This window comes from Gracilinanus agilis, chromosome 3, assembly GCF_016433145.1.
Source record: "Gracilinanus agilis isolate LMUSP501 chromosome 3, AgileGrace, whole genome shotgun sequence".
Lineage (NCBI taxonomy): Eukaryota > Metazoa > Chordata > Mammalia > Didelphimorphia > Didelphidae > Gracilinanus > Gracilinanus agilis.
Window position 1 is genome coordinate 454,151,325 of NC_058132.1, and position 23,853 is coordinate 454,175,177.

The 23,853-nt window shown below is 37.5% G+C and overlaps 1 protein-coding gene across 1 annotated transcript in view; it reads right to left on the reverse strand.

Moving 5' to 3' along the window:
* The window catches only part of REPS2 (RALBP1 associated Eps domain containing 2), a 251,336-nt gene extending 228,453 nt beyond the window's left edge, over positions 1 to 22,883 (reverse strand). Inside the window, exon 1 of the mRNA XM_044670340.1 lies at positions 22,500 to 22,883. Within this exon, the coding sequence (XP_044526275.1) occupies positions 22,500 to 22,883 (384 nt within the window). The remainder of the gene's footprint in view (positions 1 to 22,499) is intronic.
* Positions 22,884 to 23,853: the final 970 nt, after the last annotated feature.

Sequence of the window (23,853 nt, forward strand, 5' to 3'; positions counted from 1 at the left end):
ACTAAAGAGTGTTAACAAGAAAGGAGTCACGCAGGTGTAGGAGGGGATACCATCCTCCCTAGAATTTTGCTCTGAGATTCTAGGACCCAGTCTGTGACTCTGTCATTCAGAAGGGGTTTGATGGCCCTCCGTAAATGACTTAGCTATTTTCAGCAATACAAAGATCCAAGACAATTTCAAAGTCTTATGGTGAAAAATGCTATCCACCTCCAGAGAAAGAATTGATGGAGTCTGAATGCAGATCAAAGTATACTATTTTTTCCATTCTTTATTTTTTTCATGGGGGGGGAGGAGGAATCTGTATTTTCTCTCCTAGCATCACTAATATGGAAATGTTTTGCATAACTGCATATGTATAAGCTATATCAAATTGCTTGCCTTCTCAATGAAGCAAGATAGGAGGAAGAGAATTTAGACCTTCAAGTTTCAAAAAAAAAGGAATGATAAAAATTATTTTTACATGTAATTGGAAAAATAAAATATTAAAAATAAAATGAATGCTAGTTAACTGAATAAATATAATTGGGTGGAGTACTAGCAGAATAATATGAAAGAGATTTTTTTTAAACCCAACAAAATCTCTGAGATCTTAGCAAACAAAAGTACTATATAAATCCTTATGGTTTATGGTTGCTATATCATACTTGTTTGATTTTGAGAATTAAGTTGTCTGATCTAAGGAATACTGATGATGCAATCAAATGCAGAATTCATGAAACTAAAATAGCAAATGCTTCCAGCTTGCTTAGATATGGTTATAAACCTGTCAAATGCTTGCTTAATGTTGGCTGAAGTCCCACGAATGATGTATGATTAGTTAGAAATAAATAAGTCTTCAAGGATTATAATTATGTACCTAGGAAAAAAATCCCATCATCTGGTGAAATAAATGGAAATGATTATTTTCACTCAGCTGGGAAGTACTCTAAGTACCCTATATGAGAGAAAGACAATATGGATATAGAGATAGCAGGAATCCATCACAAGCAAGAAGTACCCTAGTAAATGAGGTTAAACTTAGAAAATTCAAGGTGATTTACCCTGGGAATTTATATAACCATTAAAAATAGAGAGATGAAATGCTAAAATACCAAGAGAATTCATTTCAATATAAATCTGTATGTAAATCCAATCCAACCTTTCCTTTCTGTGGTAAAGACACTCACTGAATGTTTTATTGTTGGACAGACTGGAAAGAGAAGCAAGAAAAGAAATCAAAGTCATTGGAGGCCACAGAAAATGAACTCTGGGAAAGGACAAAAAGCAATAACGATGAAATCCCCAGCTGATATACATATAAAAATTGTTTAGAGAAGAAATAGCCTCTCTGTCAAGGTGAAAATATCCAACATAACACAATCAGTAAAATAACTAAAGCCAATTTACAAAGAAGAATACTTGGCTCCAATTCAGCAAAACATTTCCCAGGCTAGCAACTTAAGTATCTCAAGTGTGAAACTGTCAAAACAAAGGTGATCTTCACTTTTTAATTAATATCTTTAGTTATATACACCTCACAGAACTTTTAAGACAAGGAGATTCTTTAAAAGACTGTAAGCACTATTATTGGCAGTCACCTAAAGAGTGTTACAAAGGAAAAACAGGTTGGGTTCAAAATACTATCCTCATAAAAGAGTGAACTGGCAAGTAATCAGTGGGAAGACTTGGCCCTTACTGAGAGAACTGGTTGTTCTATTATTTAAAGACTGTGTGGCAGTCACTTCACAAACAGCTTAGCATTCCTATTGTTCACCTGACCACCCACTTTGTTTTTACAAGGCATGATGGGGAAAATAGTTCAAGAACCTATCACCTGATGATCAAATTCTTTCAGTAATCAAACCTTTCTTTGTAGGGAAAATAAGCAAGCTGTAAATCATTACAATATGTAAATCATTACAACATTACAATATTTTAAGACTTATAAAAAGCAAGGTAGGCATTTTAAAAAATAATTTTATTGACATTCTTTCTTTTTCCATATCTACATTTCCCAGTGTATCCTTTGCTCTACATTCCAGAAAATCTTTCTTTATGACAAAGAATAAAAGGGGACGGGGTAGGGGGCAGCTGGGTAGCTCAGTGGATTGAGAGCCAGGCCTAGAGACGGGAGGTCCTAGGTTCAAATCCGGGCCTCAGACACTTCCCAGCTGTGTGACCCTGGGCAAGTCACTTGATCCCCATTGCCTACCCTTACCACTCTTCCAGTCAATACACAGAAGTTAAGGTTTAAAAAAAAAAGGGGGAGGGGGGGTCGGGGAACATTTGAGCAAATCTAATCAACATATCAAAAAGTCTGATGATATATGCAGTGTTCCAAACATACTTGCACTTCTGCAAAGAAAGGTATATGTTTTTACAAATATTTAGGGCAAAGTCATTATAATTTCTCAGCATTCCATTTCCTTTATTTTGTCATTGTTCTTTCCATTTACATTGTTCCATTCTTTGTGTATATTGTTTCCTGGTTCTATTCATGTAGCTCTGTCTCATTTTATGAGAGACTTCCCATGCTCCTCTGTATTAATCCTATTTTTTTTATCATTTCCAACAATACAATAATATTTCTTCCGTTATATTCATGTACCACAACTTTAGCTATTCCCCCAATTAATGGGTATCTACTTTTGTTTTCCATTTCTTTGCTACTACAAAAAAAAAGTTGCTATAAATATTTTGGTTTAAATCTGGACTTTTCTTTTGTCATTCATATCTTTGAGGTATGTTCCTAGAAATGGAATCCCTAGGTCAGAAAGTATGAATATTTTAATCACTTTATCCAAATTATGGGATGATAGGCACCATGATGAAGTAGAAGGACCTCTGGACTGGGAGTCAGATGATCTAAATTAAGGTCCTGGCTTTCCCACTAATCAGCTTTTCCTTTAAGAAGTATCTTGCATCTCTGAGCCTCAATTTCCCAGTCTAGAAAATTAAGGAACTGGTCTAGATGCTCCCCAGAGATACTTTTTTGCTGTAAAATCCTATAACTTCATGGCTATATGAAATATAAGCAACTGTTTTTATTGTCATTAAAAGGCTGTGGGAAACTGGGAAACAGAAGCAGCCAACAAACTAATTTGTCACACTCCCATATGGACAGCAATATTACTAATATCATCTTCAAACACAAAGGCCTGTTTTTGTACAGTACATTAGAGGGTCGAACATAGTTACCACAGTAACCAATTTTCCAGAACTTAAAAAAATAACAGCTTACATTTACATAATTGTTTAAGATTTGTAATGAACTTTTACAAATGTTATTTCATTTGATAGTCACAAATAACTCTGTATTGAAGTAGATTTAGTAACCATGATTTCATTAGTATAAAAAAATGCCAGGGTAGAAAATTTCATTTACTAATTAAATATGTTACTAATTCAACTTCTGTTGCTGGTAACTTATGATCTTAGAAAGCTGGCTAGGGCACTGAAAGGTTAAGCAAATTGCCCAGGATCATAAAGGCAGTATAAATAATAATAATAATAATAATAATAGCAATAACAATAGCTCACATTTATATAGCATTTACTGTGTGCCTGCATTGCAGCAAGTTCTTTACCATAATTATCTCCTTTGATCCTCATGACTCTGAAAGGCAAATGCTATGATTATCCCCATTTTACAGAGGAGAAAACTGAGGCAAACAGAGGTTAGTAACTTGTCCAGATTCACCAAGCTAGAGTCTGAGGCTAGATTTGAACTCAAGACTTTTTTACTCTACTATCAGCACATCCCACTGAGCAACCTCGATGCCACCTAAATGATAGGTAGGACTTGGAATCATGAAAACTTGAGTTCAATGTTAGTTTTTCATTTACTATAACAAATTGCTGACCATGTTAAATCATATATGTTAACCCATATTGCATAAAAACGATGAAGAAATAAGGTTGTTTTCCATATTTGACTTCACAAAGAAGTATCAAACAAAAGTTCTAATTTTTAAAAATCATATCTGCTTAATTTGGTTTCCACAGTGCATGTGTATGTGTGTGTATTTATTTGTAATACAGATACATGTGTAATACATTATGTAACATATGAATATTTATAGCTGGCATACACATTTCTATTACATGTTACATGCATTAATGTGTATATATCTAATAGATACATGTATGTGCGTGTGCAATCTTCAAATCATTGGAAATCCATGAGCCATGACATACATATTTAAAATATTTGTTTATGAACAAAAAGGCATCAAAAGTTCTTTAGAATTATAAGGAAAAGAACAGTCTTGATGGTTTGAAAAATTTGGAAGCAACTGAGATTTAGGAGAAAATAGGAAAGCAGTCTTGGGTTTGGACTCACTTGTGATTATTAATATATTAGTGTAAACACTAGTCTCAATATCTTTTCTAGACTATGGATTCATTACTTTACTGTTAATGATACCCCTGTATCCTTAAGAGGGAATGGAGTCATAGTAAGTTATAGCTTAAATGTCAAAGTATCTATGAGAAAACCAAGAGTTTAACTATGATCACGGAGAATTAACTGTGATGGCTGGTGAAAGACTTAAAGGACATAGAGAAAGGACTACAAAAACTTCTTTGTTAAGAGAAAAATGTTCCTCTTCTTACCTGCTGTACCTCTTACCTCATCTAGAAACATTATGAAGACATTTGTTGAGAAGAAATTTAAACTGATATCAGAGAGCTGATTGTTGGAATATTTTAGTAGAAGCAATGATGGTTAGAGATGACTCTGGCTCTAATCTTTATCACAGCTGAAATATTTTAAATAACTATCTTTCTTTAATTATTTGTTACACTGTTAACCATTTGTATAGCCAATAACCTTGATGCTTATTTAAGCCTAAAACGAAGAGTGAGCAGAAGAGTACAAGAAAAGATGTTCTTCCCATTTATTTAATAATTAATATTTAATAAACTTGGAGGGGGCTCAGAACTAATTAACTGATAAAAAAGATGTTATAATTTTAGTAATAATGAAGAAATATCTGAACAAATCCCTTGACAATAACAGAAGTCAAAAAAGAATGAAGAAGGAGGGCAGCTGGTTAGTTCAGTGGATTGAGAGTCAGGCCTAGAGACAGGAGGTCCTAGGTTCAAATCCGGGCCTCAGACACTTCCCAGCTGTGTGACTCTGGGCAAGTCACTTGACCCCCACTGCTCACCCTTACCACTCTTCCACCTATAAGCCAGAAGCTAAGGGTTTAAAAAAAAGAATGAAGAAGGTAACAAGGCAAGTAACAGGACTTGTTACCTTAAATGGGAGTTTGGTATAGTTATCAGCTCACACACCTGCTAATCACATAGGTTCTTCATGAAATAACCCATCCTAAACTCCACTACATTAAAAAGAACATTTCATTACTGCCTCTATCTTGGTGACCTTGGTTAAATCATTTTATATATCTAGGAATCAATTTTTTCATCAATAAAATGAAGAGATTAGATGGTCTCTAAAGTCCCCAGCTCTATTCCCTAGAAGATAGACACTCTCTTAGGAGCAGTATCCTGCCCTTCATATGAATCCTATTCTTCAGAATAACTCTTCTAATCTTTGGACACTTCTTACTTAATCCTCTAGACCTAAAGCACCTCTTAAGACCAAACACTACATACTCCAAAAGGTGAGTGGTGTCTGATTGTACTGTTTTCCTTTCCTTCACCATATAAACACTTCATCAAGATCTGTCAGAGAACTCAATGGCCTGGAAGGTTAACCAACAAGTAAAATAGAAGCAAGGGTATCAGCAGATAGGTTCAAATTTTGAACAACCCCAGTTACACCCTGATGAAGTTATGATAGAACTTGAGTTATAGAGCAGTGGTGTCAAACTCAAATAAAAAGAGGGGCTATGCACAATGATCCCTGTTGATGTATACTGACTTAGAAAACCATATATTGACATAATCTGTATTTTATGGCATTATTTATTTTGTTAAATCTTTCCCAATTGCATTTAAATCTGCTACTTGTAGCACTCAGGTAGTCCCACAAGTCATGTGTCTGACACTTCTGGTATAGATCATTATGGTAGGAAATGAGAGAAGATTCTCTAAGATCCAGTCCCTGCCTTTATGGAATATAGCAGAGGGATAGAAGAAATAAACCAACAAATAAATAGATTATCATAATACAATATAATACCTAAGTATACAAGATAGGTATAAGCAAATTAATTAAATTAGGAAATGTTTCCCAAAGGAAGAATTTGAGCTGGAATTTAAAGAATAGGAATTTAACAGATAAGTAGGGAAGGGAAGAGGCACTAGGTGTCCCTTTACTTGGAGCATGAACATGAACAAAGGTAGAGATGATAAGCAATCCATTTTAATTTGTGTATATAAGTACATGGACAAGAGTAGCATGAGGTACACCCAGGAAGGTAAGGAAGGGCAGTAACTCACTGCAGAAAGCCTTAAATGCCAGGCTAAAGAATTTGAACTTTATGTGGTACATAAACAGGGAGCCTTGGAAGGAGTTTTGAGTCTGAGTACTATGACCAAAACTATGCAAATGGGAAGTATCTGACAGTTTTGATATTGAAAGATTAGAGGTAGAAAAAAGAAGCAAGGAGATATATTATGAAGGTATTGTAGGGGCAGCTAAGTAGCTCAGTGAATTGAGAGCTAAGCCTGGAGACAGCAGGTCCTGGGTTTAAATCTGAATTCAGACACTTCCTAAGTGTGTGACCCTGAGCAAGTTATTTAACCTCCTTTGCCTAGTCTTCACTACCTTCTGTCTTGGAACCAATCTACAGTATTGATTCTAAGAGAGAAGTTAAGGGGTTTTTTATTTTAATTTTTAAAGCTATTGTAATAGTCTAAGGTGTAAAAAAATATCAACTTCTACTATATAACACAAATGAGAACCCAAAAGCAAAAGAGCAGCCAAAATATAAATCATATCAATTAACTAAATTTCAGGTATTTTTACTCATAAAATAACCTTTTGAAACCTCATTAAATCCTATTTATGCTTCAGAAAGGACTTATGTGTACAAAAATATTTACAGCAGCTTTTTTTGTGTTGGCAAAGAACTGGAAATTGAAAAGATGCCCATCAATTGAAGAATCACTGAACAAGTTGTGCTATATGCTTTATGATAAAATATTATTGTGCCATAAGAAATGAAAAGCAGGATGACTTCAGAAAAACTTGGAAAGAATTACATTAACTTATGCAAAATGAAATGAGCAGAACCAGAAAAATATTATACATAGTAACTCCAATATTATGTGATGATTGTCTATGAATGACCTAGCTATTCTGAGCAATACAACAATCCAAGACAATTCTAAAAAACGATGATGAAAAATGCTATCTACCCCCAGAGAAAGAACTGTTATGATGATAATAACAGATATTTTGGAGAAGCAGATAAATGAGTCAGGGCCAAGTAGACCTTCAAGTCCAGAGCCACAGATTGACAGGCTTCAGTGAGGAAGGAGGGGGTTAGATACTCCTGGATCTCAAACCCCTCCCCCCTAAACAGTAGCTGTTTTCAGTTGGAAGATGGAGACTGAATAAGATTCTTCTGGTAAGTTTCTGTTATGACTGAAACCCCAATGATATTCCCTTTCTTTAATTTCTATTCCTCACAGGTCTGATAGAGGAATAAGTAGAAGCTAGCTATCTAACTGATGAGGGCAGAGACAAATGATCTTCTTAAAACTGGCAGCAGACAGGATTCAAACTAGATGAACAGATTTGAGTTGTGAGTATTCCCCCAAATAATTTCCAGGCACAGATTTGAAGGTAAAGGTTATATTATGAAGTAAAAAGGAAAACTAAAGGAGTTAATGAAGGGTTTTGGATAAGGAAAGGTGACCCTGAACTATTAGGTTGAAGCTGCCCTTCCCCCCACCCCCACAGGAGGGGATGAAAGCACTTAACTAAAACTGGCTCTCTTGATATTAATGAATATTTTTACTCTCTAATCACTAAATATTTGTTGTATTGAAGTTGATAAAGATCAACCCTATTAAACAGGCTAATCCTTGTGTAGAAACCACAATGGCTTATGCCACAATGGCCACTCAAGTGATTCCCAAGTCTGGAGTAGTAAGCAGAGTGTCTGCTCACTTCAACCTCCAGAAAACAACTGTCTCAATACTTCTCAACTGCCCCCTCACCCAAAATTCTCCAGGGGGCTCCCCTGGAATTCTGGGTGAGGCTGTCTCTGTATTTTTGCAGGGATTCCATGCTTTCCATCTCCACATAACAGAACTGATATAATCAGAATACAGATTGAAGCCTACTTTTTTTTTTAAGTTTCCTTATTTTCCTTGGGTTCTTTGGGGCAGTATCTATCTTCTTTCTCAACAGGACTAATATGGAAATGTTTCCTATGACTTCACATTTATAATCCATATCAAATGACTGCCTTCTCAAGGAGAAAGGAGGGCCAAAAGGAAGTGAGAGAATTTGGAACTCTTAATTTTTTAAAATTTTGCATGTAATTGAGAAAAAATAAAATGAAACCCCAAAAATCTATTTATACTTAATTTAAACACAATTTTAATAAATGTACTTACCAGCTCCCTAACCCACAGCAAACTATTAATAGAAATTAGAAGGGGATTTCATTGATAATAGGAAGTAGTAATAGCTAACACTGAAGGAACAGAAAAATAGCAGATAAAAGAATTCAAAGGGCATAGTTATATATTCCTTTTGTAGAAGGGGGGAGACTATAAATATGGGACATACCATGTAATATTTTTCATTGTGTTAGGTTAACTAAACTTTTCCTCCCCTTTCTATTCTTAGTAATAATGAATGATTCTACAGGAAGAGAGAGAGACTAGGAAATACACATAATGCAAAAACATAATGAAAATTTATTTGCTAAGTGGATAGGGAACCAGCATTGGAGATATGAGATACTGGGTTCAAATCTGACCTCAAATACTTAGCTCTGTTACCCTGGGCAAGTCACTTAACCCCATTAGCCCAACCCTTAACTGCTCTTCTACCTTGAAACCAATACTTAGAATCTTCTAAGGCAGAAGGTATGAGTTTTAAAAAAATTTTAAGGGAATCAGGAAGTATATAAATTATTTTAAACCATTGAAAATGATTTAAAATTTTTTAATTGCTAGGTCATAAAAGGATTAAATATTTGCTAGATACCTGGGAAAATCTATATACTTGGAACTGTTCACTCTCCCAAAAACCATGAATAAATAAGTTGTTATCTTATAATGAAATGAGTTATAATTTGTAACATTTTGTCAAGTCAAAATCAGTAATTACTATAAAATTTTTTTTCAATCTATTCTAAAAGCTAATGAGAACTCTTAGCTCTCAGTTGCAGAAATATATCCAATTCCTACTGTCTATTCAGGTTTTCAAGGCTAAATTTTCAACTTAACAAAAGTCCCTTAGGTAAAGAGATTAACTTGGTAATATTTAAAAATAAGTCAAATCACCAACTTCCACTCCCCAGTGAACCATTGAAAATAAAGTCACTAGTGCACGAAGAACAGTGTTTACTATAGCTGATAAAGATGTCCTATCTGGAGTATGTTTTTTATTGTAACTAGATGAAATGCTAGGTGTGTTACAGTAGCAGAAGCAGCCATCTAGAATGTGCGTGTGCACAGAAGGCAGCACAGAAGGGATGTGACATGGGCCAAAAGAAGGCGGCAGCAATAGGGAATCTTACACCAGACATAAGATTTAACAGATTTGCTACTGCCCAGTTGGCTAAAAACACTAAACTGGAAAAAGATAAAAAGACCACAATGGTGAAAATACCAAGTTAGTATTTGTATCAGGGGGACCCAATCAAGGCACTTTGGGCAATATACTGCATTAATTTAGAGTTTTACATTTAATGATGCAAGAGAATGAGGGTAAAATTAGCCCCAAAACAGGATTTTGGAGGCGGCTAGGTGGCATAGTGGACAAACTATTAGGACTAAAGACAAGAAAACTCTTCTCTGAGTTCAAATCTGGTCTCAGACACTTACTAGCTGTGTGACCCAGAGCAAATCACTTAATCCTGTTTGCCTCAGTTTCCTCATCTATAAAATGAGCTGAAGAAGGAAATGGCAAGCCACTCCAGTATCTTTGCCAAGAAAACCCTAAACAAAGTCAAGAAGTGGCAGACACAACTAAAACAACTGAACAACAAAAAGGGTTTGAATATACAGAATTAATTATATAAATAGTATAAGCTTTTCTTAGTTTGTTAAACATAATAAATTAATTAAATATCAAACAAAGGAGTAATTGTCTGGTGTAGAAGGTTATGGCAGAAACACTAGTAGATTTAGAGTCATAGAACCTGGGTTCAAATCCTGGAGCTGCCATTGACAATCTGCACAGACAAGTCCTTTAAACTTTGTGGACCTCAGTTTCCTCATCTGTTAACAGAAGGTGGGATGAACTAAATTAGTGGATCAAACTTAAATAGAAATGGGGGCCACTAAATCTTAATGTAAGTCTACCCATGAACCACTTACTGACCTAGAAAACCACAAATTAATATTATGTTCTATTGCATTTTTATTTATTTTGTTAGTTTCCCAATTACATTTTAATCGAGTTCACTCACACTGAATGTTGCCCACAGTCTCTGTTGGACTACCAGAGATGTGTCTGACATCTCTGGACTATGGGAAATGTCCTTGACATCTCTGTACTAGAGAGCCTCCAAGATCCTTTTCAGGTTTAAGCCTATGATTCTATGATCCATATCGACACAATGATGTCCTGGAGGAGGGGAGGGGAAAGAGGCATAAATCTTGACAGCTTATTAATTATAAGATAAGTATGTAGTACAGTGGACAGAGTGCCTGGCCTGGAGTCAGGAAGACTCATCTTTCTCATCCATAAAATGAGCTGGAGAAGAAGACAACAAACCATTTCAGCGTCTTTGCCAAGAAAAATTCAAATAGGATCCCAAAGAATCAAACATGGTTGAAAAAAGTCAACAATTAATTATAAATGGAGCTAATTCTGTGATGCAATTAACATACGATCAGTTGATAGAATTATATATGGAACTATACTAAACCTATCAAAACTGAAAATGTTTGAGGACTGGTTAGTGACAATTTTTGTGTATCTATCTGATGCCCTAGAAGCAACAATTTCATGTTTTCATGAAAAGGATGAATTTTTTAAAGTAGCAACAGTAGACTTTTGTGAAATCCTCTGAAATCCACATTGGTGGTGTAGGAAGAGCAATAGGAACAGAAGGGATCTCAGAAGTCATCTAGCCCAGGTTCCTCAACCTTTTTGTGCAGCACAGACCCCTTTGGCACCCTGATAAGCTCAATGGATTCTTTGCCAGAATAATGTTTTCTAGAATGAACAAAATAAAATATATGTGATAAAAAAGGAAAATAATTAGATTGAGAAACATTATCACTATTTTTAAAAAAAGTTCACAGTCTAAGTTCTGATAGTCCAATCTTCTCATTTGACAGCTGAGGAAACTGAAGCCCCTGGGTGATAAATAAGTTACAGAACCCCAAAGTGTTGAAGCAAGAATATCTGAAAGTTTTTCAGGCTTTTCCGAACAAAAACTTCTTCAAATTTCAGAATAGGCAATTTCTTTCTCACTTTTAAAGACCTTTAGTATTTTGACTAAGAAGTACTGACTTTCCGTCATCTTTATGCCCAAAGGTTGTCTGTTAAAAAACCGTTTTGGTTCCAAAATAGCAGGTACTTTCAGATTTTAAATAAAAAGTAAAAGCAGGTATGAGGGAGAAAGGAGTTAGTGAGAGGCAGGCAAGAGTGTGGGTGAGCCAGAGTTGAATATATAAAAGGAAGGAATACCCTGAGGGTGCTTGCCACCTATTAAAGCAAACATTTAAGCAAAGCTTCTCAAGACTTCATATTCCCTAAGGTAGATCATCACAAAAATATGAAACTAGGACAGTGATCACATTGCTCTTTTTGTTAATCTTTGATTTCCTACTTCTTAAATTTGCCCACTGACTTTCCCAGTTCTCCTAAAGCTAATCTGAAGCATGAATGCTGTAGTTACTGCCTGATGTTGCTGCTAATGTATAATGTTCCTACACTTTCTGGTTTCCATTTATTTATCTATAAATAAATATCTAGGTTTTTGTCTTACATGTATATATTATCCTTTGGCAGAATTCAATTTCTTTCTGGCTTCCTACCTGATAATTTCAATTACAAAAAATTTCACCTAAATAAACCTCTAAAAAACAAACTGAGGGGGCATCTGGGTAGCTCAGTGGATTGAGAGTCAGACCTAGATACAGGAGTTCCTAGGTTCAAATCTGGCCTCAGACACTTCCTACCTGTGTGACCCTGGGCAAGTCACTTAACCCCCATTGCCTAGCCCTTACCACTCTTCTGCCTTGGAGCCAATACACAATATTGATTCTAAGATGGAAGATAAGGGTTAAAAAAATGAGAATCATAAACTGAAAAATTGAGTTGGACCATCCTAGTCATCTAGTTCTCCCTGAAACCAATGAACTTAATTCACCACAAGGTCTCTTATATCCTGGTAAGGTAAGAAGCTAGCTATTATGATAACACAAACAAGTTATGATGAAATCTCCAAATTAGAGTGGTCTCAGTAAGTCTGTAAAGAGGAAAAAACATTTGAAGATGTTAAATATGGCAAGAAAACAGCCATATGTTAAGAAAAAATATACTGTTAGACACTTCTTCAGACTATTTCCCAAATATATAAATGTATCATGTAAACCCAGGTATATTGTTGTAATTGTTGTTGCTTCTGCTACTGGTCCTTCATTTTTCTAAGAGGAACAAAGACATCATAAGGTGATGTCTTGACTTTCTAGTGAATTGGATTTCAGAGAGGCAAAGCTGCACAAAGTTGTTCAGACTCACTCTCTCTTCTAGAATCATCTGAATCAAATGGCAAGACAAAAATCAAGACAACTGTCGATGGCCCTGGAAGAAGTGGATGATGTTGGATTCTTCAATGTCTAACCAAACTCCACACTCCACAGTGACATCTTCAACTGCCTTTCTGACCATCGGAACAAATTGTTCTCATCCACCCATTCTGCCAGGGGAAGTTTTCACATACTTTGGGTAGATCTCCCCCTAATTCACCAACAGGTTTAAGATCTTTTGGTTACCTAGTATATAGCCCTAGTATGTAACAGTCCAACAAAAAGAAACATCATGTACTCTTTAATGACACAGCCTTAATTAATTCTACTGCATCATGGGAATAGGTAAACTATGAGGATAAAACATCAAGTTCGGGCTTGGGGGGCGGGGTTAAGCTAACACTCAAACTATGTACTTCCTTCTGTTGAGCAGATAATAAGTTTGTTACAAGTCTGCTATCTAAACAAGCTACACACGGCTTTGAACAATGGGTGTTGCCTATCTATACCAGCCATATATTATGGGCCTCTTAAGAGCACCAGACTATATCATATTTACAAGCACTATAGTGTAAGGGAGATCTTGTTTTTAAAAGAAAGTTTGTGTTGTTTAGTTTTTTAATTGTTATTTTAAAATTGCTTCCATTTTTTAAAGTAATTTCTTTGAGAATAAGTCAATATGGGGCCTGCAGGGATTTTTATGTATGGTCCCCATTTTTATTTAAGTTTGATACCACTGTTTTACATCTGCTTCTTGTCTGATTTCTTTGCAATTGTCTCATGCTTTATATTTAAATCACCAGTGCCTAGGCATTGCCTGGCAGAGTAGGTACTTAATAAATGCTTGTCCAACTAATGCATTGCTGGTAGATGTGTGAATTGATCCGACCATTCTGGAGGGCAATTTTGATCATGCCTTTTGATCCAGCAATACCCCTACTGGGTCTATATCCCAAAGAGATAAAAACTGGGCAAGGACCTGTTATACAAAAATATTTATAGCTACGCTCTTTGTGGCAGCAAAAAATTAGGAAATGAGATGTTCCTCGATTGGGGAATGGCTGAACAAATGGTGATACTATGATGGAATACTGCTGTGGTACAAGGAATGATGAGTTGATGGATTTCTATAAGAACTGGAAAGACCTACATGAACTGATGCACAATGAAATAAACAGAACCAGGAGAAGGTTATATACAATAACAAATATTGTGGAACGATCAAATGTGATAGACTTTGCTACTAACAGCAACATAAAGATCCAGGACAACTATGAGGGACTTATGAGAATGAATGCTATCTACAACCGGAGAAAGAACTGTGGGAGTAGAAATCCAGAAGAAAACATGTGAATCATCACTTGCTTATATGAGTATGTGTTTGGGGGTTTTGGTTTTAAAGGCTTCCTCTTTTACAAAAATGAATAATATAGAAATGGGTTCGAGAGTGATGATATATTTAAGCACAACCTGGTAAAGTTGTTTGTCAATCCTGGGATGGGGCAGGGATGAAAAGAGGGAGAAAACATGAATCATGGAACCATGGAAAAATATTTTTATTAATTAATTAATTAAAAATGCTTCTCCAAAGACTAATTTCCAATGAGCTCTTCTTATTAACATTCTGCTATCAGAATAAAGCATATCAGTTTTAAGTCATCTGCTGATTTTTTTCTCCATACTTGTCTATTATAACATTCCCAGCCTGCACATAGTACTTTACTTACAATATGTGTTGAACTAAAAAGGCTAAAAAAAACAAAACTCCAAGATAATTTTTTTAAAATATATATTAAACTCTTTTCTTAAAAATACAGCCCTCTAGAGGTATAAAGAGCATTTGATTCTACCGAACACACACACACACACACACACACACACACACACACACACACACACACGCGCGCGCGCAAGCAGTTCTAAATTTATTTTTGGATATAAAACAATAGAAATAATGCTATAACAGGATGATTATGCCCCCAGGCCATCTCTTAAAGGCTTATTTAACCCACAAAGTACCTGAAACATAGGGGTTATACCAACATGCCATATTGCTGGGGAGACAATAACAAAATAAGATACAGAACCTGCCTAAGAGGGTCATCATCCACTAAGAAAGGATAAAACTCATATGCCAAAAAACTACATCTAAAAGTAAAATGCAACATATGGAAAGAAGAGATACAAATAATGTGCTCTGAGAAATATGAGGAGGGAAAAAAGGCTTCACAGAAAAGGAGACACCTGAGTTAGGTATTCTAAGGAGAGATTTCAGATAGAACATTAGAGATGAGAGGGAAAGCAATCTATACCAGGCAAGAAGTATGAAATAAACAAAGGTTAAGAATTGAAAAGGGGAGGACAAAAATGAGGGATGGTGAGCCTCATTTTACCTAAATATAAAGTGTAGAAAAAGGAACAGTGCAAGTTAAGTCAAATCAAAATCTGGGAATGAGATTCTTGAGTGTTCCCCGTAAGGCATTCATACTTTATTTGGTTGCAAATAGAAAGACAGTGTAGATTTCTGACTGTAGGAATGCTGTAATTAGAGAGATATTAGAAAAATCATGAGGACAGCCATACAAAGGATGAGTGGGCAATGAGATACTAGAGGCAGGAAGACCAGGTAAGAAGCCAGCTATTATGATAACCCAAGCAAGAGATGATGAAATTTCCAAACTAGAGTGGGGTCAGTAGGTGTGGAAAGGAGAAGAAACATGAGGGATGTTATGAAGATAAGCTGGGAAAGACTAAATCCTTCCAGTCATTCCAGCTGGCAGAATTATCTTTGGCTCTTCCTATTCGTTGGCCATTCATATCCAATCAATTGTCTTTCGTTGAAATAAGGAACAAAGAAGTAGGGGCACGTTTCCTAAAAGAAGCTAACATAATCAATTATGAACACAAGCAATAAGAGAAAGGTACTCCTCTTCCCCCCTACTTTCCAGGAAGTATTTTAAAAAATACATACTTCTATGGCACAGTAAGTCTTGCAAAACACTTTCCTCACCAAAAAAAAAATCCTCTAAGGCAGATACTTCACTAATGAGGGGATTCCTTCTAATGATACTGATAACATACCCTTCCATGCCTGCCCACCTGATACTACTTTTGACCACATCCTTTCAAAAATTCACCACAGGGAGTCCATACTACATGCTCCCTCATGTTCTCTTGTTAGCATGAGAATGTGAAAAACTGGTGTTCTCCCTCAGTTTTCCTTTTTTTCTCTCTACATCTTTTCTTTTTTTAATCATATATTTCTTCAAAAGCATCTTTTACCTCTAAGGCATCAATCATGCAGCCCACAGCCCTCATGCAGTCAGCAAATCTCCCCAGTACAGCCTGAACCAGACTGAAATATAATTGGGAAATATCAAAGTAAATAAAAATATAATAAAGCATAGATAATATTATATTTTAAATTTAAGTCAATATGCAGCTGGAAGAGATTCTTATGCATGGATAGGGACCCCATTTCTACTTGAATTCAATACCACTGCTTTATATTGCTTCTTCCACATCCTTTTTAATATTTAAAGTGCGTCATTCTCCCTACACCCAACATGACACTTTGCCCTGTGAATAATCTTAAGGGGGATATAATACATTAGGTGAATGGTGGTCAAGAAAGGAGAGTTTGAAAAGTGAGATGACTGATGAATGGAGACATAGGAGAGACAAGACCAATGGGAGATTTGATTGTGTTTCTGACATTGGAAAAAGGAGGAGAGGTGAGGTATTGGGGGAGGAGATATATATGTGTATGTATGTATGTATATGGAAGATAGTAAAGTGGTTAACCAGAAAATGGCCAGAGATCAAAGAAAAGCACAGCTGGAACATACAGCCTGATACAGAGGACCCACTCCTGAAGTATTCACTAATTAGGAACCTATATTTTATGAAGCGATATTGCTCATAATCTTCCCCCCTCTTTCTACTTAAGATTTTATGAAGGAGTTTATATTCTAAACCACTATAGCTTTTGGCTGCCATGTCAATTCTCTTAAATGTTTGGTAATATAGGTGGGTTTTACCCTTTTGTTTGAGGTAGACAAATGGTCCAGTAGATACAGCATTGGACCTAGTGTTAGGAAGCATTTACTTTTCAAACTCAAGGTTAGAAACTCACTAAAAAGTTTTGTGAGCCTGGGCAAGTCATTTAACCTCTCTGTGTCTTAGCTTCCCCTTCTATAAAATGTGGATAATAATAGCATCTGCCTCTCAGCATTTTTGTGAAGATAAAATGAAATAATAGTTGTAAAGTATTTTAGAAACTTTAAAACATTATATAAAAATTAGGTATTATTATTATTATTGGTTTTCTAAATAATATGCTGTTTACAGCTATTAAATTTCTATAAGAAATTGTTACGGGGCAGCTGGGTAGCTCAGTGGAGTGAGAGTCAGGCCTAGAGACAGGAGGTCCTAAGTTCAAACCCGGCCTCAGCCACTTCCCAGCTGTGTGACCCTGGGCAAGTCACTTGACCCCCATTGCCCACCCTTACCAATCTTCCACCTATAAGACAATACACCGAAGTACAAGGGTTTTAAAAAAAAAAAGAAAAGAAAAAGAAATTGTTACAATTAGTTTCAACATTCTTTCCTCCATTCATTTCTCATTTGTATCAACAAATCATTAGATATGTTTGAATTGCTTTAATTGCATGTCACATCTATTTCTTGTGTTTAACCTTTCTTCTAGCTTTGTATCAGTTTTTATCTTTTTTCTTAAATAACTGATCTGACTGGACACACTCAACTGATTCAGGTAAGACTCTCATGTCATTAACATGCTCTTTTCTATCTATTAAAAGCAAGCCAATTTGATTTTTGTGATCCAACATGTTCCAATTCTTTTCTCAGAGAAAGTATTTATTATTGTGTGTATGTATATTGGGCTTCTACTTTGTCTAAAATCTTTACCTGGGGGTCTATGAACCTAGACTTTTAAAAATATGTTAACTATTTCAACATTAATGGACTTCTCTGTAATACTGTGTATTTTATCTTATGCATTTAAAAGCAATATTCTGAGAATGGGTACCTAAACTTTACCAGACTTCTAAAGGGATTCGTGGCACTCACAAAAACACAAGGAACATCTGCTCCAGACTTTCTTTTTTTTTTTTTTTTAAACTCTTACCTTCTGTCTTGGAGTAAATACTGTGTAAGAGTAGGCAATGGGGATCAAGTGACTTGCCCAGGGTCACACAGCTGGGAAGTGTCCGAGGCCAGACTTGAACTTGGGCTTCTCCTCTCTAGGCCGGGCTCTCAATCCACTGAGCTACCTAGTTGTCCCCTCCAGAATTTCTCATTCCTTACTCTTAGAATTACATTCTCAGTCCTCAGCCATGCCCTCCTTTGCACCAAATATTGAAGTACACATTGATTTCATTTGAAGAATCTTATTGGAGTTTTAGTCAAACTTCTCTCATGGTCAGAGATGGCTGTCGGTATTTAAGCTGCAATCATTTTATGGGATCATTTATAAAAATACTTACTAGGAGGCCAAATATCACAAAGAGGGCTAGACCAGAGTGGGAGAATGTAAAGCTGAGGTAAGCAGTGTAAAAATTATTCTCAGTTTACAAAATGAGGAAACTGAAGCTGACTGCAATTAAGTGACTTGTTCAAGGCCACACAGTGTTAGAGTCAGGGCAGGTTTCTCTAAGGGGCTCATCTGGGGACCTAACTACTAAGTATCTCCTCTTCACCCTGTGAAAATATAATTCTAAACAAGCAAATGCCTTATGTTTTAAGCAAATTGGTAACTGCCTCTGTGTATAAGAGTAAGAGGAAGATAATGTCAAATACACAGCATCTACTTCACCAAGACACAGGTGCTGGTGGGAAAAGGAATCCTGACAGAAAGGTCCAGGGATAGGGCCTGTGGATTGAAGAAATGGTGGGTGCTAAAAGAGGTGAAGTCCCTAATCTTTCTATACATCTCAGACACTCAGTCTAGGAACAGCTCTCTTTTCCCTTCTTCTCTAAGTCTTTCTAGTGACATTGCCTGCTGCTTCCATTAGAGCTTTTTTTTCCTCCTACCTCCCACCAAAAAACCCCCCAGAAACTTAGCTGTCTTTTCCTACTCTTCAGGCTTCAACCAATGTTAGAAAAACTTAGCCAGTATTTTTTCTATCTTAAAATATTAGAATAAAATCTTCCTTCCAAATACTTCCCAGGCTTTTAGATATTATCTTTCTGCTTTAAAATTATTTCATTTCCCTTTTTTTTCTAGGTTTGTCTGACAAAAGAGAAAGAAATGAAATTCTGACCTTTAAAATGAAGTGAATAATTATTCATTTTCCAAGTATTCTTTTATTTAAAACTATATTAACCAAAGAGTCTCTTTATTATGGGAGTTCCTCCAAGATAACTATATTATAACTCAATTTAAAAGTAAATTTTTTAGGGATGTGAATTTTATATAAAGTAACAGGCATGAGGTTTATTTTTATTTCAACACACAATTCAATAGGATAACCAATTTTGAAGAGGGAAGAAAGTACAGTATTTTGTACTATGAATACTTTCTCCAGGTAAAGCTCCAGAACATTATGTTAATCTTAATTATATGCTGATTAAGGGGAAGGGGAAGGAAAGTGACTGTTGCCATAGAAACAACCTGAGAAGTTTAAGGCCTTCCAGTTTTGAGCAGTCATACCTGTTCCTCAACTTAATTCTGACCTTATTGGTTTCTGTTTGATGGGGGAAAAAGGTTAAGAACTAAGAATGTCTCAATTCACTTAACAGAGTGACTAGGATCCTAACAGCCATGCCTAGGATAAAGCAAATCATGGGCAACAATTCATTCCCCAGACCAAGCAAGAGTCAAGAGAAATGGAGGCAACTCTTCCAATTAGTGGGGGGTGGGGGTTTTTTAAATGGCTGCTCTTGATATTCATTTTAATCAAACTTTATTTTTAAAAGAAAAAAAGTGGAGGAAATGGATAGATAAATGTTTGTTTGTTGTACACCACATCTACTTAGAAATGGTCCAATGTACTAACAACTCTCAAGAGACTTCTTCCAAATGGATTCCTTCCCATCCTCAAGAAGTCAGACATTGCCCACTCATATAAGTGCTCTGAGTCCTGTTTTAACCACACACCTTGACAAGTATGTCAAATTCTAACCTTTGAACTGTCACCTTGAAAGTCTCCCAGACTTAGGAAAGTAAAAGTCAAAAAACAATATAGTGAAATTTAACGTTTCCTCCCCTAGTCCTACCTGGGCCCATCACATCATGAATTTTCTGTCACCTAAACAAACTTAAGTGATATTGTTCTCACCTTTGACACTGACTTACTATGTTGCCGTCTTAGGTCCTGTCATTTCTTCCCTGAAGAAGATGGTAAGAATATTTTATCTCTCAGCTCTCTGAGGGTGTGAACAAGCTGATTTAATAAGCATTTGTTAAGCATTCTTAGAGTCTTATTTAATAAAGATCTGTGTTTAGACAGTGGCTTTTTCATGGACTCCAAACGACTTTCTAAAAGCATTCTCTGAATCCACAGAACTAAGTTTAATGAGGCAAGTTGTCATTTTACTTTAGGTAACTTAATTTACTCTCCTGTAAAATGATTTGCCTAGAAATCAGTGGGAAAAGTAGATTATAAATCATGTATTTCTTGCCTAGTCAGCCAGTAACAAGAATCATAGTATGCTTATAGGGAGCTAATAGTAGTAGTAGTAGTCGTCGTCGTCGTCGTCGTCGTAGTAGTAGTAGTAGTATTGTTGGTAGTAATAGCTAACATTTATAATGTTTACTTGTGTGCTGGGGGCTATGATAAGAACTTTACAATGATTATTTCTTTTGATCCTCAGAAAAACCCGGGGGGAGGCAGATGCTATTATCCCCATTTCACAGATGAGAAATTGAGGCAAAAGAAAGATTAAATAATTTGCCTAGGGTCACACAACTAGTAAACTCCTAAGGCAAGATTTGAACCCAAATATTCTTAGACTCCTGAACATTATTTATCATACATCAGTGCCTCTTAGAGGCTTATCGTCACCATTATGATCATTGCTAACATCTATATAGTACTTACTATAAGTGCTTTACAAATATTTTTTTACCTGATCTTCACAACACTCAAGTGGTTGGGGCTATTATTATCTCCATTTTACTGATGAGGAAACTGAGACAAACCAAGGTTGTGAGATTAGAGGCTGGATTTGAACTTAGAGTAAAGGCAAAAAATACTGCTTATATTATTATTATAATTTGCAAAAAGATGAAGACAATCCTGAATTCTTCAGATGAGAAGAAAAAAGGATCCACTGTACTAGCTAAATAAAGATTAAATAAATATGCATAAATGACATATCTACAAACTTTTAAAAAAGAAAGATTACTTATGTGCCTAATAGTATCTGCCTTACAAGTTGCAAATTCAATTGTCTATCCCTAATGCTATTCATTTTAGTGTTCCAAATATATAAAAGTACCTCACTGTACTGAAAGTCCAAAAAAAGTCAGAAGTTTTGAAATTCAAGATTTGTCAGAGAATCATCTCAAGTTCACAGCTGGATGCTAAAATGATACTATACCATTAAATATGGGCAGCAAGAAAACATTCACAAAAATTAAATAGCACTATTTCATCTGAACAACAAAATCGGAAAAAATAAAAACAAAAACAGGATGCCCTTTATAGACTTTCATTCCATTATTTAAATTATGCCATTGGGTTCTTTCAATCTGCTTAACCAGGTCTAACCAGAAAAAGAGGGGGCGGAGCATATGTTCCAAAAGACTCCAATCCATTTAGTCTTAAGTGTCCAAGTGGGAACAAGAATTCAGAAACATAAAACCTGGTCATCAGTCAACACCGTGGCCTTCTTATATCTTCCCCAACTAACAATTTTAACCCCAAAAAGTTTTGAGTTTAATTTGGAAGGTTCTAAACAATCAGTTTTTACCTAAATCCCTTCGACAAAAGTCACTACTAAAGGTTTTCTCGTGCTCTTTCAAGAGTAACAATCCAGATAGAGGAAGTCTGATGTATATTGCTGTACAAACCGAAATAGACACACATCCCTTCTTTCCTCTCCAAATTCAAATTTCCCCGAATCCTCTCCTGCCCTGCTTCTAATTCAGTTAATATTCACCCCCTTTCCTGAATTCATCTTCCAAGTCCATTAGGAGAAAGGGAAGGAGAAGGGGAGGAGGGAAGACGGAAGGGAGAGAAGAGATAATAGAAAATGAGAGGGTTTGAGTCCGAAGAAAACCTACAGAAGCAAACAAAAACAAAAACCTCCACCACCGCCCTCTCGACCCAACAAACTTTCTATCCTTATGATAAAAAATAAGAAATCTCCAACAAACGTTTTGGGGAAGGGTAGAGAGGAGTATTGAAAACCTCTCCACAGAGGTGAAGTGCTGAGGGGTGGGCAGCTTCACTTTTTGGAGGATCTGCGTGGGCAAGAGAAGCTAAAACCCCAACCTCTCCACCCATGTAGAGGAAAAGGGTCTGAGTCCAGGCAACCTCACACTGTCAAGAGGCAGCTGCATGCACGCCTTGTCGGTGCCCTAAGAATTCTCTTCTCTCTTCCCCTTCCCTCCCAGCAGCCACATCTGCCCAACCTCGGTCTCCTCCAGCCAGCCCGCCCCCAGCAAGCAGCAGTGGCACTAGCTCACCTACCTGGTGCAGGGTCTCGGCGGGGAGCTGCGATGCCCTGAACAGATCTCCCACTTGGCTGGCCCCTGCAGTGACTGCAGGTCCGGGGATCGAGGCTCCCCTGCACACTTCAGAGGGTGGTTGAGGGTGTCCAGAGGAGGAAGAGGACGAGGAGGAGGAAGAGGACGAGGAGGAGGTGGCGGAGGCGCAGCAACAGCGCGCGAAGAGCTCGGAGTAGCACTGCTGTTCGTTGTCACTCAGGGGCAGTGGCACCTGGCAGTAGCCCGCGCTGGCCCCAGACGTCGAGGCTCCCGCAGCCCCAGCTGCTGCTGCAGCAGGGGCGCTGGCGCTGGCTGCTGCCCCGACAGCTCCAGCAGTCCCCACCGCCGCCGCAGGTCCCTGCTCCATGGGCCGCCCGTGAGCAGGGAAAGGGAACTCAGCCAAGGAAAGGAAACGCGCGGGGAGGCGGGGATCCCGGGGACAGCTGCAGCAGCTGGACTTTGCAGGCGGAAGGGCTGGAGCAGCAGCAGTAGCAGCAGCAGCAGCAGCAACAGCAGCAGCAGCAGCAGCAGCAGCAGCAGCGGCCGCACCTCCCACTCTGGCCTCTCTCCCCCTAAGACCCTCTCTGCAATGTTTACTCTGACTCCGCCAGCAGCCGCCCGCCCTGGGCCCCTGTTCACTGGGTCTCCTTCTCCTCCTCCTTCAAGCTGGCTCACAACCCATCCCCCTCCCCCTTTCCTTTCCTTTAATGTTGTGCCGCGGCAGCTCCTACCACATGGAAACAGAGAGAGGCGCCATTTTAGCCAATCAGAAACCGGGGATCCCCGGGCCCGTGACCACTAACTACCACACACACACACACACACACACACACACACACACACACACACACACACTCACACTCACACTCACACACATACGCGCGCGCGCGCGCGCGCGCACACACGCACATATCAGCCTCTTCTCCCAGCCTCCAGCTTCAAACACGCTGCGCTCAATGCGCGCAGCCACTGCCCTGATCTCACTATTATTCTCTCCTTAGGTGACCACCACCCCTATTCCTTGTTCCACCTGCTGGCCCTTCTCGTCTTTCCCTACACACCGACGCACATCTATCCATGGGAGGCTGGGGGAGGTGGAGGTTCGAGAAGGTGGCATAACGAAGTTCATCTCCCCCATCCCCAGATTGGAAGAGAGGTGTATATATTCCCTGCCTCTCTTTCTGGAACGGGAAGAAAATGTAGTTACCTACAGAAGTGTTTTCCATTCCCTGCAGGGTTTGGGAAAGGTACATCCCGCCCCACCTTGGGGAATTTTAGCAGGTGTCCTTCACGTATTTCCTCAGCCTCAACAGGGATGTTTATCCCTGGGGCCCGCC